The sequence below is a fragment of the Tamandua tetradactyla genome, chromosome 16 (genome assembly GCF_023851605.1).
Source record: "Tamandua tetradactyla isolate mTamTet1 chromosome 16, mTamTet1.pri, whole genome shotgun sequence".
Classification (NCBI taxonomy): domain Eukaryota; kingdom Metazoa; phylum Chordata; class Mammalia; order Pilosa; family Myrmecophagidae; genus Tamandua; species Tamandua tetradactyla.
In genome coordinates, this window is record NC_135342.1 from 79,219,007 (window position 1) to 79,238,296 (window position 19,290).

Below are 19,290 nucleotides of genomic sequence, written 5' to 3' on the forward strand. Positions count from 1 at the left end.
TGCCCTGGGAGCTGCGTACCCCGCGCACTCATCCGTGCGCAGACTCCCATCTGCCAGGCTTCTGTTGCGTGATGGATGGCCTGATTTAGGAACCCCCAGCCCTCACCCGTGAGAACGATCCTAGAAACGTTCTGCCAGTGGCTCAGGACGCCCCGTGGCATGTGCAAAATCACACAGTCACGCCACAGCCCCAGGACCCAGCGCTCTCCATCGCAGCTGGACTGGGACCCTGGGCGGGGTGTGACCTCCGGACCCTACAGGACCACAGGGAGACCCACCTGGACGACCTCCTTCACCAGGGTCTTGTCCGTTCCCGTTTTGGCTCGCTGCAGCCCGCTGACGTCCTCGCCGATCCACGTGATGAGGGCGAACTTGGACCTTTTGCTCATGGTGTCCCCCGTGGTAAAGCGCACAAAGGCGAATAGCCGGACGTCATCTGGGGACAACAGCGAGAGGAAGGCACCAGCTCAGTTCAAATGGCTCTTAGTTGTATATTCATCACCACGGTCATTTTCTTGACCATTTGCAAATATGTCACGAGTGTTTGCAGGTTCGTTGTTCATAATAAAATTTAAAAAAATTAAAAACCAGTTAAACGACTCCCACGAGGGAGAGGCTGGTGGCCGCGGGGGGTGCCTGGAGCACCCTGGCCGGGCTGGCAGTGACGCCAAGTGCACAGGGCGGGAAGTTTCCTGCCGCGGCCCGCGTGGCCAACTCCCCGCTGAAGCCTGAGGGACGCGTCTCGGGCTTCGTGCCCGTGGGGGTTTGAAGCTGTGCATCCCCCAGAAAACCACGTGCCAATTTCACCCATTCCTTTGGGTGTGACCCCCTAGGTGGGCCCTTCACTGGGACGGGTCTTCACCCTGCTTCTGGACTTTATAAACGGAACGAACCCAGGCCGGGGGGAGAAAGCCACAGGAAGCCGGAGCCAAAACGGAACCCGGGAGAGAAGGAAGGTACCACACGCCGCCGCCACGGGACACAGAAGCCCGGGACCCCCAGCCAGCCCCAGATCACCAGTCTTTGGGGAAAAAGAATTGCTTTCTTGATTTGGACATTATCTCAGCCTCAAAACCACGACTGGATAAATTGCCTTTGTTTAAGCAAATACCTCCTGGTATTTGCTTAAGCAGCCTAGGAAAGGGGGTTCACAAAGGTTAGCTGACTTTCCCAAAAGTTGCACAGTTGGTTCCAGGCTGTGTTGGGATTTGAACTCAGGTCTCTGGCTACAAATGCCTCCCAACCTCCTGTTCCTTCATATGGTTGTGACTCAAATTTTGGATTTTATTTAGGGAACAGAAGTTCATCAACTCTTCTTATCCTCAGTTCCCAGAATGGTACGGCCACATGCTGAAGGGATGGGGACACAGTGTGGCGAGGGATGGGGGTTGAAGAGGAAACAAGGAGAAAGGGGTCTTTATTTTGGCAAAGGACCCAGCACTAGGCCCACGGGCCTCCTATGGCTTGATGATTAGGCCAATAAAAAATTCTAAGTATTTTCCCATTGGTTCTGCTATGCTTAGCTTGTCACCTTTACTTATTTTTTTTTTAATGAACATGGGGGCTATTCTGTTTCATTGATCTCAATTAAGTCTGGTTTCAATACTGCCCTGTTTTCATTATCATTACTTTAGATTCTTTAGATTGTGGAAATGTCCACAATCCACTATGCTAAGTCTCCCTCATCCTCTGCAGAATCAAAATATTATCAGATGTGCTTGTGTGTGTCCTGTTACTATACAGCAGGACTCCTCAACCTCCTAAATATCACCACGGGGGGCCAGATAACCCTGTAGGGGGGCCCGGCCTGCGCACACTAGGACCTTAGCTGCATCCCTAGCCTTGACCTACCAGGTGCCAGCCGCTGCCACCCCCGCTGATAGTCACGAGTCTCCAGACATGGCCCAGTGTCCCTCGGGGAGGCCCTGCTGGCTGAGAGCCCCTGCTCTAGATGGAGTTCCGCCCCCGATGAACCAGATTCCCCGTTGGATCTCCTACCAACCTCGGAGCTTTACTTTGAGGAAATCACGAATCCTTACTCAGGTAACTTCCTCAATACTTCATATTTTAGTTGCAATTCTAAATGATATTTCATCACAATTCCTAACTGGTCCTTGTCAATACCCAGAGCTGCCACGGCTTGTGAATTCCCAAACAGCTCCGGCTGCGGGCTTGGGTGCCCCCCGACGCACCGCTGGGCCTCGGAACCCCTCAGGGAACTTGCTGGACTGCAGGTTCCGATTCAGCCAGTCGGGAAGGGGCTCCGGGACTCCGGAGCTCCTGGGGGTTGCAGAGGCTGCCGGGGGACCCCACTGGGAGTTAAAACCTAACAAAAGCAACCAAGAGGCCTTCTCCCAAGAACCCCCTTGGGTGCCGCCGGGCCGATCCCCAGGTGGAGGACAGGTTTACTCCAACACAGAAACGCTGGGGGCCTAACGGAGTCCCAGGCTGAGCATGCGGCGCGCTCCCTGGGCATGATCAGCTCACAGCTGGATGAGTCTGCAGCAGCCGCGTGTCCAACGGTCACCAGCCTGTCCCTAGGGGCTGAGCAGTGCCCAGATCGCGGCAGAACACAGAGCGTGGGGTCCACAGCACTAGGAAAAATTCATGAGTGCCACTCACGTGGGCACCACACTTTTCAGTTTATGTCGTGTCTGGTCTCATTGGGGCATCTCTGTCACCATCACCATCGATATGCAAACCACCGCTAGATCCACCAGAGCGAGAGGCCCAGAGAGGCAGGTGACGTGCACGAAGCACTATCCTAAGACCCAAGCTGGGCGTGAAGCCGAGCCCCCTTCCTCCAGGGGGCGCCCCCACCCCGCAGTGGGAGTGCGTGGGGGACCAGCAGGGAAGACCGACTGGAAAGCTTGCGGACTCGCTTCATCAGCTGACCTGCACAGGCGTGGTGCCTGGCTGACGTAGGAGGGGAGGAGAGAGGTCTCTGGGGGACAGCAGAGCACAGAATGGGGGCCCCGTCCGTCCTGGAGTCACAGGGATCACGGCTCACACGCAGCTCCGTCCCCCACCTCCCGGGGGTTTCGCCTTCACTACCCGAATGCCTGAGCCTCAGCCGACTCACCTGTAAAATGGGGTGCTCTTTTGTTGCTCTTGTTTTAACCAAAGTACGATTCGCCATTTGAAAGTCTACAGTCCAGAAGTTTTAACTCACTCACAATGCCGCGCCGTGCGCAACGTCCTTTTCCACTGTCTAATCCCGGCACATTTCCGTCACCCCAGAGGGAAGCCCTGTGCCTATCAGCAGGGGCTGCCCATCGCCCCACCCCCCCAACCCCTGGCAGCCACTACTCTTCCGATCTATGGATTTGCCTATTCTGGACATCTCAGAGGTGAAGTCTTACCAGATGTGGTCCTTTGGGCCTGGCATCTCTCACTTAGCCCCATCCTTTCTGGAGCATGTACCAGCACTTCATTCCTTTTCATGGCCAAATAATACTTCACTGCGAGGACAGACTACATTTTGCTCATTCACCCATCAGCAGATAGACATATGGGTTGTTTCCAAAATGGGGTGATTTTCTACCTCCCTCATCAGTTGACCTTGAGCTGTGAAAAGTAGGAAAACACACCTGGCCCGACAAGTAAAACTGCCCCCACAGGGTGGAGCTATCAGGTGGCTTTGAGCACTTAAAATGTGGCTAGCCCCCTAGAATGAGCTGAGACTCAGCATCAAGGAATTGAGAAAACCTTCTCAACCAAATGGGGGAAGAGTGAAATGAGACAAAATAAAGTGTCAATGGCTGAGAGATTCCAAACAGAGTGGAGAGGTTATCCTGGAGATTATTCTTACACATTAAACAGATATCACCTTGTTAGTCATGATGTAATGGAGAGGCTGGAGGCAACTGTCTGAAAATGTAGAGCTGTGTTCCAGTAGCCATGTTTCTTGAAGACGATTGTATAATGATACAGCTTTCACAATGTGACTGTGTGATTGTAAAACCCTGTGTCTGATGCTCTTTTTATCTACCTTGTCAAAAGATGAGCAGAACATATGGAATAAAAATAAATAATAGGAGGAACAAATGTTAACATAAATTTAGTTTGAAATGCTAGTGATCAATGAAAGGGAGGAGTAAGGGGTATGGTATATATGAATTTTTTTCTGTTTTCTTTTTATTTCTTTTTCTGAATAGATGCAAATATTCCAAGAAATGATCATAATGATGAATATGCAATTATGTGATGATATTGTGAATTACTGATTATATATGTAGAATGGAATGATCAAAAGTTAAGAATGTTTACGTTTGATGTTTTTTGGTATTTAAAAAAAATTTTTTAAATAAAAAAAAATGTGGCTAGTACAGCAGAGGAAGCAGAAGTGGCAAATAATTTAAACAGCCACACGTGTCTGACACAGGCCGGGGGCACGGGGAGAACCCGGGAGTCCAAGAGCAGCTCGGCGCGCCTGCTTGTGTTTGGGAAGCTGCCGGCACGGCTTTGAATAGAGCCATCAGCAAAGGAAAACGGGCCCCAATTTAATTAAATTGCCCGATGCAGGCGGCCTCGATCGGGGACGAAGGGGACCCATTCGTCACGGTGCCTCTGGATTCATCGATGCCAAGGGAGCAGAAGCAAAACACCATGCCACCACCTGTTTCCATGGCAACCCCTCTCGTTTCCACACAGGCTGGCACAGGCCCCCGGCTCTGTGATCGGGAGGCACCCCGCCTGACCACTGGCCACAGCATCCACGTGGGAAACTCACTGGCACTGCCATGGGCCGAATCATTCTCTTGCAGAACTGGGTCATCTATCCAGCCAAGAGCTGTGTCTTCTTGTTGAGTCACCTCTCCCAGCCTCCCTTCTCTCTCCACAGGGTCAGCCATCCACGACCCAGCCAGCTCCTCCACGCAACACGGGACTTTTTCCAAGGTTTGCCCTCTCAACTCGCCACTCGGTGTGTCCATGTGGACGGCCTCTTCCTGCCTCCAGCTCGGCAAGCTCATTCCTTCAGCAGCACAGCACCCTTGTGCAGCCATCCAGCTCCTTGCTGAGCCGCAGGCCTTCTCCCCATTACACCACGTGTCCAAAGTTCCCAGCCCATGACCAGGAAACAAGACAGAAGCACAATAAGTAAACTCCATGCCTACCCCAAGGTATCGGGACCTGGAGTTGAAGTACCTTCCAGAACCAAGGCCAACTGAAGTCATCACGGAGGTGGGAGAAGAAAACGTTTGCCTGGGTGGCTGTTTGGTGCTAACCTGCCAATGGTTTGGCCGGACATTGAAAAGTCAGGGGAGTCTCAGGCAAAAATCCGGTCCCCTGAGCAACATCTGCACAGCTGGAGATCCAAATCTCCCCCCTTCTCCACCCGCTTCACCTTGAGGGGTGCCCTGAGCCCATCCCTGCTCCTCCTGGACAACGCAGGAGGGAGCTCCAGTGCCTGGTCCCCGGCTCCACTTCCGTCCCTCTTCTGAACAAACGGGGCGGAGCAAGGACCCAGCACAGCTGTGCAGGCGTGGCAGCCCCGGGGGACCTCACCTCCCACCTCTGCTCTCTGTTAAAATCACTCTCGTACAAGGAGAAATGACAGGCACTGCAAGCCCTCAGCACATATGTGTGTGTGTGTGTGTATGCACGCGAGCACGCATTAAGATACAACTGGCCAGAGGAGGATTGGCACTCTGAGTTGACACAGTGAGGATGGCTCTGCTCAGCATCACCCCCACTCTGCCTCTTGGTCCCCAATAGGGCCAGTGGCAGTCTTTTGGACTGAGGTTGAGAAGTTGAGGGTACAGTTCCCGGCATAGGAGAAAGGAGGCCTGGATAAACCCTGGGGAGACGTGCACCCAAGACTTCCCCCAACACACCGGCAGGAGGCAGGCACCCTGAGCTCCTCGGGTTAGAGACCTCAGGGGGCAGCCTGCACCTGCTCCTCCACCAGCCATCCACCCTCAGCATCGGTGTGACAGTGTCCAGGTTAATTGCTCAAGATTCAGAATCTTTAGAAACCTCACTCCGACTAGCTCCAGACCAGGCTCCTGAATGTCTCCTGAATGCCTGATTTACTCAAGGGCACAGTGTGCCAAATGCTTACCTCGTAAGGTGGTTATAAGCATCAGAGAGAGAGAGAAAGAAACAGAGAAACAGATAAAGATAGAGATGAAGGGCTTGGCTGAAAAATAAGATGATTCTGTTTTCCTACTCCAATGAAATTGCTCTCAGAGGTCCACTGGGGCCTTCTGATTGCCAAATGCAATGGATGCTAAATCCAAATCCCACCCCCAGGAGAGGAGAGAAAGAGCTACTGGTAACAGGCCTCTATGTTGGGCTCGTTCTTATCTGGAATTCCATACTGCTTTCAAGTCTGCCCTTCTTAAAACTCTCCCGTGTCTTGGCATCCCAGACACAGCTCCCACCCCCTTCCTTCTCATTCACACCCCTTTCATTTTAAGGAAGTTACAATGAAAAGACACTTCCTGTATGGTCTTACTTTTCAACATGCATCTAGGCATGGTTCTGGAGCATCTCACCACCAAAAGACCACTGGGGTTGTGCCCCCAGGGACTGTCCCTCCCCCTACATTCAGCCCCCACCCCCAAAAGAGGGGAAACCATATTTAGAAAAAAGCTACTGAAAAATGGCACTAAGTGACCAGTAGTCCTGTCTCCTGTGTTACCGCTAAAAGGTGCATTTGATGGCATCATTAACAATGCATCACAAAGCCACATGAAACCTCCTGGCGGGGAGGGGCAATCAATAACACAGCAAGGTCAGAGGCCCCGTTCCGGAGAACTCTGTCACTACTCTTGGTTTCCTTGTGGTTCACATGGCGCTGTGACCTTGACCTTCACTCTCAAGGTCCTGAGACTTTGGTTGGCCCGTGAGGCTGCATCACTGCACCTCAATCGTTAAGCAGCTCCTGGTCCACCGTGAGCCAGAGGCCTAGATCCCCCCAGCAGAGCCCCCCGTAAGGAAAGGGAACCTCAGTTCAAGATCCCGTTCACCTCAGGGTTCCTGGCATGAGTTACTAAGCTGGCACCTGTCACTGAGTGCTCACACGCAGTGCTCTGGCCAGCCGGAAGTGAGTGCTCAGCACCCACAGCCTGATCTGGAGTCCATCTCCCCCAAAATCCCCCTTCCAGGCCTCCTTTCCTCTTTCACCTCCTGCCCGCCTGCGTCTCCTCCTTCCGTTTTCCCTCCTCCTCAGTCCAGGTGTAGCTCTGAGCCTGCGGCTGGGAAGGGGACGAAGGACTTGGGAAGAGGGGGCGGGAGGAGAACGAGGTCCCAAGGGCCAGGGCAAGCAGACGGGGTGTGGGAGACAGAACAGCAATGAAGAGGGAAGAGAATGACAACAAAGCGGGGAGAAAAGGAGATAAAGCCAAGGGGAGAGGGTGCCGGGCTCCTCTGGGATCACCTGGGACGAGCTGCCCTGACACTTTCCCCAAAAGTAAGAACAATTTAAACCCCCCCCCCCCCCCGGCTCTCAGGGTCCCTCCCCAAGGCCATGCTCACCCAAATCGGAAACCCTACGAGGCTCAGGCAATCCCTGAGGGCAGACGGTGCCCACTTTGTCTTCTCACCCGTGTGACCCTGACACAATCCACGTGGACGGGGCCCCTTCCTCCCAAAAGGGCCTCTTTCGGGGGCCTGCTCTGTGCAGCTCTAAGTTTTGAGGATCAGTATCCTGAGCTCCCCACACTGGGATGTCACGAAGTAGGTGCCACAGACTTACATTCTCTTGGGGACTCTGGGACTGATGATAGAGGCAAGTTAGCAAATCGCATTATTTCCGAATGTGATGAGGGTCACGAAGAATATAAAATAAAGCGAGGGCTGAAGATTGCGAGAAAGGTGCCTTCAGCTGGGGTGGGGTGAGGGTCTCAGGTCGGGGAGACATGTGGATGCCTGGGTGAGGCAGGGCCCTGGTATGGCTAAAGGGCAGACCCTCAAATCCTCTATCTGATCAAGGTCTGGTATCCTGAATATATAAAGAACCCTTACAACTCAACAATAAATGAAGAAATGGGCAAAGGGCTGAAGAGGCATTTCTCCAAAGATGTATAGATGGGCGATGAGCACGGGGAGTGGTACTCAGTGGTGCTATTCAGGAGGGAAATGCCACGAGATGCCCCATCACACACACTAGGATGGCTAGAGCCAAAGAGACAGGAGATGACAAGTGTCGGGAGGACGTGGCGATATCCGGGCACTCATGTGATGCTGGTGGGAATGTAAAATGCTCGTGCCCACCAGACTGAGGACAGATATATAACGTTTCCCCCAGCCACATTTTCTATCTTCCTAATCCAGCTCCTGGCACGGAGCTGGTGCTGCATAAATGCTTCATTTCCTTCAACAGTGGCATCCGAAATGAGCACCTAAAGAAAAGTCGAATTTCTGTCCTGGGTATTTATATGGGTTCCTATATAAATGAAAAAATAAAAGAGTAAAATGAGTCAGCCATAAATGTGTGGGCCCGTCAAGGGTAGGAAATAACAGCCAGAAACACATCCACTGACCTTCCCACACCACCACATGGTGCTGAGGCAGGAGGGAGAGTAAACCCCTGTTCTTCCATCTGCTGGCCCAGAGGATGGAGGATTAGAGAAGGAAAGCAACTGGGCCGCCCACACACAGCGGAAAGAAGCAGAGCTGGGGTTAGATCCTGGGTCTCATGAGGCCTGAGGTTTCGAGTTTGCTTTAATCTTCTGTGATGACCTATGTGGGGATGTGAGCAGAAAGGACAGGCGTCTCTCATGTCACACCAGCATCGCTAATGGCAGCAGCTTTATGCTGTTGGGTCTGTCCTTCCAGCGCACCTTTATTTAAAGAGCAAATTTGTCAAAACCAATCACTATCTGTCCGCATCTGATCATCTCTGCATGTCCAGTCCTTCCTGCCCTCTGCGGGTGGAGTCTACTCCTTAAGATCCTGGGGCTGGGGGTTGGTTTCATTGTTATGAAATGGTACTTGTGGGCGGGCCACAGTGGCTCAGCAGGCAGAGTTCTCACCCGCCATGCCAGAGACCTGGGTTGGATTCCGGTGCCTGCCCATGCCAAAAAAAAAAAAAAAAAAAGGCACTTGCTACTGCTCTGAAACATCATGGGGAACCAGGAACTGAAAGGGAGCCAAAGACGAAGGGCAGAGACTCTCCATCTCTTCAGGGCGTATTTATTGGCCGTTTACCGGGTCAGCACCACTCCAGGTGCTTGGGGTAAATGGTGAACAAGCTCCGTGCCCTCCTGGGGCAGGAGGTGGAAACCAGTCAGAGCCTTTCAATTCCCTTATTGCTCACAGTAAAAGTCTGCTTAGTTAATGGTGCCCTTCCAGCCAGTGGCAAGTCAGAAATAGACACACAAAGGCTGTGGGGGGAAGGCATTCTGAAGTGGACAACAGAAGCTGTTGCTTTTCTCTGTGGCATTCAATCAGAATCTGTCCTTCAGGTCGGCAGTCTGAGCCCCTGTCCTCCTTCCTCCGTGTAACTGGATGACCCTAATCCATCCCTCAAGACCCAGATCAAACAGCAAATCCTGCACTGACCAGCACCCCAGGTGGAGCTCACTTTCTTCTCCTGTGTCAGGATCATGCCCTGTAGTAATAATTGGCTATCGCATTAATTTCATTGTTTTCACATACTTTGTTTTTCTTTTGTTTTCCCTACTAGACTGTATTTGGGGCGGGGGCAGAGATTGGGTTTTATTCAGCAAATTCCATGGATCACAGATTGTCAATAAGTGTTTGTCAAATGACTAACTGACTGCAATGGAGGAGACAGCAAGACTATGAAAAGCAGATAGAAGCAGGCGGAGCAGTGCTTGCTAGAGCCACTCAGAGCCCAGGCATCAGACCCTTAATCTCCTCCAGTAGCCCCAAAGTCTCCCACTCGGTCCTGCTGCAATAGCATCTATTCATAATGCTGACCCCAAACTTCCATGAGCCGGCCACGTCCACTCTTCCCTAAGTACGAAGGTGGAAGTGGGTATATAACACACTGGCTTCCATCTACAGAAGAAAAAATAATCACTAAAAAAAAAAAGGGTAGCCCTCCTTATAATTTGGGTATCCAGATCAACTATTCCCTGACGGATAGGCCGGAGTAATAATTTTTCTTTTCCTCTGGTTATTTGAACCCGATTTTCTCATATTCTTTGTCAAACTAGGAAAGCTGGGTCATTCCACAGTTAATGAAAATTCAGATAGAAAGGAATCATTTGAGACGCCTATTGCTTTGGGGAGTGGACAAAGTATGAGATTGCATAGACTGTGATCTAAAATGTAAAAGTATTCACACATACATATGTGCATGTATGGTGAAGATGACACAAATGAACAAAATCTCCATTTGCCCTCTATAAGGAATGAACAAAATATAAATAGGGGCTTTATTTCTGGAATGATGGATTTTCTTTACTTTTTTATACTTAATAGTTTCTAAAAAAAATTATGCATGGGCCAGGGGAATGAATGTGTGTATGTACGTCTTAACAATCAGGAGAAACAAAAAGTCACTTAAAAAAAGTAATTAGAGCTCTGATTTCAAGAGAGAACCTGGCTCCTTCCAGCTGCTGGCCTCAGTGTCCTTCCTTTTATAAATGTGGGGACCCACCAACTTCCTCTTTGGTCAAAGAGAGGTCAAGCCCTGCTCCCAGGACCTTGTTGGCTCCTGCCGGGCCCCACACCTGCCCCTGCGGGAAGCCAGCCACCTCCAGCTCCTGCCCAGCTGTCCCTTCTCCTGGCAGCAGGGGCTGGGAGCTGCCTCCTTTCAACCCTGCTCTGGGTAGAAACTCACAGCTCAGCATTTCCCTGCGCAGGGGGGTGGGTAGGGTGTTGTTTTTTCCCTTACCAAACCCTGTTTGTATGACTTCTTTGGAGGTCTATATAAGGTAAAAGCTTTAGAGTGAGCTGCAAAATCTTGTCAAGCTCTGGGGTAACTTCCTGCCTGCCTTCCCTTTTCCCCTTTCTTTGGCCTTCTCTGAAGTTCAAAGTTGGGTGGAAATGATGAAATAATTACTTCCCTCTCTCGCTCTTTTCTTCTTGTGACCCAAATAAATTTTGGGGTACTGCTCCATGCCTGGTGGGGTGATGATGCTGGAGACACACCATTGGCACGTGGGGACGGAGCTGCAAAGACCAGAGTGAATCTCACCAAACTGCTGGCAGTGGCTGGTTAGGTGCGAGGGCCCCTGTTTTTGCTTATTTGTATTTCTAATTATTCTCTTCTTAGTATATGTTCTCTGGGTAACAACAACAAAATTGTTGGAAGCATTTACAAAAGCATAAGAAGCCGCACGCTGCTTGGAGACCCTCAGCGCCTGTGGGTTTCACCAGCCGAGGTTGGCTTTGTGGACAAACTGAGGAGGATTTGTTGAATGAATGAGTAGATAAAAACTGCCAAGGAAAAGTAAAATCTTTCCTGCTAGTTTCTCAGAATCGGACACCAGGCAGTCAGGATTTACCATAAGAACCCAGCAAGTGGCTTCCCAGGACAGGGCCGCCTGGCTGGAGGGAGTGAAGGACAAGCCCTGTCTGTCCTACAGATGTGTCTGCCCAGGGTTTTTGACCTCTAAGCCCTTCCCAAAGCCCCAGCATGACCCCAGGGGGCCCCTAACCTGCCAGGGACAGCAGCTTCCTTTATTATTTGCAAACCATAAAAACCCTCTCCATCCTACAGGCAGGGTAGAATTACAACCAAAAAAGGGAAGAAAACTATGACTGCTGGGTCAGATCAGACGACCACCCCCGGGACATCTTTTCAGGCAAAAGTAGTGAAGTCAGAATTTTACCCTGGAAAGGACAGAGATCTTTGGATTACCGTGTGGTCCTCCCCAGAGACCCTACAGATAAACTCCCTCTGAGCAGCTTCTTCCAGCAAACAAACCCTGGCTCCCATGGCCAGAGGCCCAGATCATAGGTCCATCCACTAGCTTCCCAGAAAAGAGCTCACCCATGGTCTTCCTTCTTAGAAACCCCTCCTTGATTCACAAAGACTTGAAGTTGCAGTGCTGGGAAGCAGCGGGGATGAGGTCGGAGCACAGGCTCTGCACCAGAAGCTCAGCTCAGCCCCCAGGCAACTCTGGGCAGATATTGCACGACTCAGAGCCTCAGTTTCCTTATCTATGAATTGGGGATACCAACAGGGCCTGCCTCCCGGGGTCACAATGAAGATGCAATTAAATCATGACCACATGACTGTTGGGAGGAAGGACAACGACCCCAGAGATGCCTAATTCCAGGAACCTGTGAACACGTGACCTTACATGGCAAAAGGGACGTTGCAGGCAGGAAGGCAGGAGGACCTTAAGATGGGGAGTGGGGGGGTCCTGATTAACCAGGAGGACACTCAATGTCACCGTAAGGGTCCTTATAACTGAATGAGGGAGGCGAGAGAATCAGAGGCAGAGACGTGATGTAAGAGACTCGTCTGGCTGTCACTAGCTCTGAAGATGGAGGAGGGGGCCAGGAGCCAAGGAATGCAGGAGGCCTCTGGAAGCTGGAAAAGGACAGGAAACAGGCTCTCCAGAAGGAACCAGCCCTGGCGACTCCCAGAATTTGGGCTCTGGGTCCCTTGTTGGAATTCTGACCTCCACAATTGTATACATTTATGTTGTCAGAAGCCACTAAGATTTTGGCAATTTGTTACAGCAGCAAGAGGAAACTCATCCCATGAACTTTGCACAGTACCTGGAGCTACATAGGCTCAGCTTAGCCATTATTATTACTATTGTTGTTATTAATAATAATAATTGCCAAGGAGGCTCATATAGATGCACAGAAGAGTTAATAAGAATAATGAGAGATACAAGATGTCCATAATAAACTAAACACAGAACTAAAGACAAGATCTAAAGCAGGTTAATTTCCACACGCGCTGATGAAATAAAACAGAAGATGCCAAGTTGCTCCTCCCAACCCACCAGGCCTCTGGAGAACTGGCATCTGCGGAGGCCACTGAGCTGCACTGGAAAAGCCAAATGGACACAGCTAAGTCGGAGGGGAATGCAGCAGAGCAGGGGCTCCTGCGGCCTGTGCAGGGCGGCCCCCCAAAGCCTGGCTCCTGCAGAAGTTCCCTTCCTGGCCCCTGGGCTGCTATTTGGGCTAAGCAGAGAGTAGGCTTGCTGGCGCCAGCTCAGTGTTCACACCCCATGTGACTGCCCTTCATTCACCTGTTCAGCAAGCATCTGTTGGGCCCAATGGGCACTGTGCAAGGAGCTGGCACTCGAGGAGGGCACTCCAGGAGGCCAGGTATCTGCCCACAGAGCTCAGATTCCAGCACAAGAGCCAGGCAATAGGCAGATTCCTGGATGTGCATGTGGATGTCATTTCAGGCACATCAGGGGTGTGGGGAGAGGAGACCCTTCTGGGCCCCGGGCCTCCCTCCCTCGGCCGTCCCCTGACTTCAGCGCTGCTGGGGTGGCTGGTTCTGGCACACTGAGGTGCCCTGCACAGCAGGGCCCTGCCGTTCTGCTGATGGGCCTCCCTTCAAACTCCACACAGGCACACCTGGAGCGCAGGAGCCCTGAAGTCTCTGGGGGATCCTCCCTGTGGGTACCTGCCCAGAGCTCGCCTCTAAGGCCCCTGTTGGGGACAGGCCCGGCTACAGCAGCCAGGTCAAAGCGTGCCCTCAACCATGTTTCCTCCTTCCTGCCTCGTTCTCCCGCACCCTCGGTCCTGCTTCTGGGTTCACCTCCCCAACGTCCCAGAAAGGAGGGAGCAAGGTGGGTGAGGAGGCTGGAGAACCCGAGGCCAGAGCTCACACAGCCAGACCAGATGCCTGGGCAAGTATGAACCCATGGCAGCCTTGACTCCACTGTCAGCAAAATGGGATCATGAGAGTGCCCGGCCCATGTGGGTGTGGGCAGCTGATAGAGGGACAGTGTCCCACAGGGCCAGCACTTTACAGCTCCTGTTGAGTGTATGATTTTAGTGTCACATTACTGGGGTGAATGGCGAGTGCTGGACAGATAGAGAAAGGTTACCGGGCCACCTGGGTGGGGATAAGTGGCTGCGGGTGGATGGGGAGGGAAATTCCAGATGAGGGCCTCTTCCGAGGGTCCTTATCTCGGTCTTTCCAGCCTCCTTCTGCACCCCACCTTCACCCTAAGCCACCTCTGCTCCCCAGAGCTCATGAAGCCCGCCCTGGGACCCCAGGCTTGGCCCATGCGGTTCCCTGAGCCTGCTGCATCCTCCCCACCTCCCCAGTCAGACCTCCTGGACAACACATCCTCCAGGGAGTATCCGCCCCCAAGCCCACCTAAGCAGCTTCATCAAAGTTGTGACTCTCTTTACCCGACTCAGTCTCTGACTCAGCCCTGAGCTCCATGAGGCGGGGGTGTACCCACCTGTTCACCATCGCGGCCCCTCCGACGCCCGGGGACGGGGCGCAGGTAAGCGCACCTCAGTTCACAGAGGGACAAGGCCAGAGGGCCCAAGGCAAGTGGCGAAGGTTAACAGCCAGGAAGTGGCAGGATTGGGAAGTGAGTCCAGAGAGTGAGTCCACTGGGGAGGGTGATGATGGCTAACTGGGGTGACCATACAACCCACTGCCCGAATGGGTACTTCTGGGAATAAAAGACAGTGCCACTGACGGTCACGCTAAGACACGGGGCACATGGGGTGTTCCATCTTCTGATGATACAAAGAGCACTCGGCAGGGCCCAGCACGTCATAGGCACCTTAAACAGATCACCTATCGGTGCTGTTGTGTCACTGTCACCACTATGGGAAGGCGCTGAGCTGGCAGAGGACAGACCCAGTCTGAGCTCAGCACACCCCACCCCTTCTCAGATCCCAACCTCCCCCTCTGCCACCTGTGAGGCTGGACCAAATCCGCCAAGAAGCCTCCAGCTCTGCCAGACTGTGGGAAAGGAGAGAAAGCTGCACAGAAACAAGAGCAGAAGGCAGAGGGCTCAGAATGGCACGGAGGGAACCGGAATGTTTGCTGCCCCACTTCTCATATCTTGTCTTGTTAAACAGCAAGTTTTCTCCCCATGGTTTGGAAATCCAGTAGCCTTCTGCTCTTTAGAGTCTCTCGACATCTCTTCTCTAAGGGCCTCCTGCAGGGATCCTCAGCCCCAGGACGGCTGCGGGCCCAGAGCTTTGTCACTAAGAACACAGAACCACTTGCAAATGAACTCCAACTTTCTTTATAGGTTAACAATCATCTTGAAACCATCCTACAATCAGTGGGGCTGGCTCACAATAGCTGACCATTTTTCACATCTCTTCCCAACTTTGGGTTCAGTAACACCCCACTGGTAGCTTAAAATTGGGCATGGTGAGAGTATTTCCACCATGGAAACGGGAAAACACTGCAATTCAGGGCTTCCCTCCACCCTAGAACACGTCTACCAGATCTCCACTGCTGAATGATATCACCCGGCTTGCTAATTTAAACCTCCAACTTGTCTTCTTGAGAAATAATGATAGTTAAGACTTAAGGAAGGCTTGCCACGTCCCAGGCACAGTTCTATGTGCTTTCTATGTATTGAATTAGTTCATTCCCATAACCAGTGAGGTAAGTCCCATGATTATCCCCATGTTCCAGTTAAAGGCACAGAGGCACAGAGAGCTTAAGTGACTTGCTCAAGGTCACACAGCTCATAAGTAGTATAGCTAAGATTTGAGCCCAGCACCCTGTGTTCTCTCTCCAAGTGAGAGATGAAGGTGCAGAGAGGCAGCACTTGCTGAGAAATGCCATCACCAGGGCTACAGCCCACCACCTGGGCCTACTCAAGGGAGTAATACACCCACCAGGGACAAAGAGATGGGGAGCTGGCGAAGTCCTAGGGCAGGGGTTTTTTACTAAGGGCTACCACCATCAATGAGATGAAGTCACTCTCTCCAGGCCCCCATGGTTGAGTTAAGGAAACAGACACACTCACAAACAACCACACAACATGGTCAGCACCACACAGGCGAGGAAGGCATCGAGCAGAGGGGACATACATGCTGGGTCTTGACGAGTGCATAGAAGCTCTACAGGAAAGGCAAACGGATGAGGACAGTGCAGACACAGAGGCCCACCCTCAAGGCCTTGGGAAGGAGAGCCGGGCAGCCCTGTACAGAAGAAGCTGGAGCCTCAGACATGGACCAGGCTCTAAGGCCATCCTTCTACCTGCCAGGCCATCTCAAGCCAATGACTCTGGCCTTCAAGGAAACCACCAGGTCCTCATCCAGTGATATGGGGATAAGTCCTTCCTACAGGGCGCACTGCTCTCCCTGCCTCGTAGAGAAGAGAAAGATGCGGTCACACAGAAAAGCGCCCACCCATGGCCTGGCAGGTGGGTGTCCATGAAGTCAGGGTCACTGGGCCGGTGCCCATCATAAAGGGTACCCCATGTCATCTCTAAGCATTCGGAACTCAGGGGCAAAAGCAACAGGAGGTTCTGAAGGAGGGGGTGGGAGTGAGCAATGCAACCTGATCTGAACTCAAAAAATGCAAGGTTACTGGGGTCAGGGAAAGGGCCCAACGCCGTACTTGGCAAAAGGTTTGGCACATACTAGGTGCTCAACAAATGTCCTGGAGACAGTGAGGCGGTGATCAAGGGTGAAGCCCTAGGAAACCCCACAGTCAGAGCTGCAGGGGGAAGGAGAACCAGCAGGAGGAAGTGAGAACAAGAGAAAAGACATAAAAGGAGAACTACAGAAGCTTAGCAGGGCAGAAGCAGAGGGAGGGGAAATCACCTTTAAAGCAGGCAGTGGTCAATGACAAACGCTGGAAGGAGATAAAGTAGAAGTAAGACAGAGAAGCAGCCACTGAATTTGGCAACCAGAAGATTACAAGGCACTTATGCAAAGAGTGTGGGTGGACGCCAGACTGTAACGTGTTGAAGAAAGGAGAGGAAATAAGAAGGTGGGCACACCATCTATAAAATCCACAAACTGCCTGCAAAAAGCATGTACTAGCTCCCGAGGATTTCTCAGCAGCAAAAACTCAGCTCAGCTCAATTACTATCTATGAAACCTCCTTTTCAGAGCAAGGAATGACTAGTTATGAAGATGGACCTCTAGCAACCTTTCCCATGGGCACACCCACAAACACAAAGGCAAGTGCACAACTATTACCAACAGCCAGGCCAAAGAACTCTCACAAGGCCCAGGGACCTCACGACCCAGGGAGTCCCTTCACGCAGCAGGGAACCTCCCCTCCGGTAGATAAGGGAGAAAAGGAGGCAGTGGGAGACTGGCCAGTGCAGAAAACTACACAGGTAACAACTCAATAGCTTTTCTGGGTACCATTTAAACAATAATAATCCAACATCATCTCTGACGTAAAGTAGGAGCTCAATAAATGTCTGCTGAATGCAGGACTGACTGCCCAGCACCTTCTTTTTTGTAGTACTCTGAATGGTGGGGGTCACAGTTCATTCTTTTTGAATGTGACTATTCCATTATTTGCCAAGCACTTTTCAAACCTTCTGACTTAAGATTAAAGCAGAAAAATGAGCTGGAAGACAACTGAAAGAATCAACAAAACCAAAAATGGTTTTTTTTGAGAAAAAAAAATCAATAAAATTGATGAAACCCTAGCTAGACTGACAGAGAAAAAAAAAAAAAGAGGGTGCAGGGCGATGCGACAGTGGCTCAGTGGCAGAATTCTCGCCTGCTGTGCCGGAGTTTCTGGGTTTGATTCCAGGTGCCTGACCATGCAAAAAACAAAAAGAGGGTGCAAATAAGCAAAATCAGAAATGAGAAGGGGGTCATTATGATGGGTCCCGAAGAAATTTTTAAGATCTTAAGAGGATATTATGAGCAACTGTACATAACAAACTAGACAGCTTAGATGAAATGGACAAATTTCTAGAAAAATACAACTTACTAATGCTGACTTGAAAAGAAATAGAAGATCATAACAAACCAATTATAAGTAAAGTGATTTAATGCAATTAGTTATCAAAAATCTTCCTACAAAGAAAAGCCCAGGGCCAGATGCCTTCACAGGGGAATTATATCAAGCATTTCAAAAATGAACTAACATCCATTTGGGGCTTGAACTGAGACTCCACAAAGGTTTCAGGCACTAAGTTTGCTTTCCTGGAACCTATCATTTCCAGAGGGCTCCTAGGCCAGATAAATTCTAAAACCCAGAGGGACCAGCCTCTCCAAGATTATCAACTAATTACACCCCTCATCCTTTAGTGTTGACATTCTTTCTGAACATGAAAAAGTCAGAATGGGCATTGTCTAAAGATTGCTATAGACTGGGAGAAGAATGAAAGGAGAAGGAGGAGGTATAACAGAGAAAACAGGATTAAACAAATGAGCATGACTGCCGAATCACTATATTGCTATTTCTTCTAGCCTCCAGTGTTTTGGAGCAGCTAGAAGGAAAAATCTAAAACAGTGTAATGGTAGTCTGTAACAAACTCTGAAATCTGTTCTGTAAATACTTGTCGAAGTGTATGTTGAAAATTATTGCTTTTTCTTTCTTTTCTTTGTACATATATATTTCACAATAAAAAATGTTAAAAAAAAAAAAAGAACTGACACCAATTTTGCTCAAACTCCGCCAACTGAGGAAACAGAAACACTAACATCATTCTAATACCTAAACAGGACAAAGATGCTACAAGAAAGGAAAATTACAGACCAATTTCCCTAATGAATAGATGCAAAATTTCTCAACAAAATTTTAGCAAAATAAATTCATCGATATGTTAAATAACTATACATCACAACCAAGTGGGGTTTACACCAGAAATGCAAGGCTGGGTCAACACAAGAAAATCAATCAATGTAATACAGCATATTAACAAATCAAAAGGGAAAAATCATATAGATTGATGCTGAAAAAGCATCCGACAGAATTCAGCATACTTCTCTGATAAAAACCCTTCAAAATACAGGAATCAAAGGAAACCTTCAATTTATCATAAATTTATGATTTATCAAATATCATAAAGGGCATATATGAAAAGCCCATAACCAGCATCATTCTCAACAGTGAGAGATTGAAAACCTTCCCCCTAAGATGGGGAAGGAGACAAGAATGCCCTCTGTCACCACTACTATTCAACATTGTATTAGAATTCTAGCTCAAGTGATCAGGCAGGAAAAAGAAATAAAAGGCATCCAAATAGGAAAGGAAGAAGTAAAATTTTCATTATTTACAGATGGCATGATCCTTTAAATGGAAAATCCTGAGAAATCTACAATCGAGCTACTTGAGCTAATAAATTCAGCAAAGTGGCGGGATATAAGAATAATGTGCAAAAATCAATAACGTTTCTATATACAAGCAATGACCTTGCTGAGGAGACAATTAAGGAAAAAATTCCATTCAAAATAGCCACTAAAAGAATCAATTATTTAGGAATAAAC

The 19,290-nt window shown here is 50.2% G+C and overlaps 1 protein-coding gene across 1 annotated transcript in view; it reads right to left on the reverse strand.

The window, feature by feature from the left end:
* COTL1 (coactosin like F-actin binding protein 1) overlaps nt 1-19,290 on the reverse strand; it is a 47,598-nt gene that overhangs the window by 19,182 nt on the left and 9,126 nt on the right. Inside the window, exon 3 of the mRNA XM_077133206.1 lies at nt 279-436. Coding sequence (XP_076989321.1) covers nt 279-436 — 158 coding nt within the window. The remainder of the gene's footprint in view (nt 1-278; nt 437-19,290) is intronic.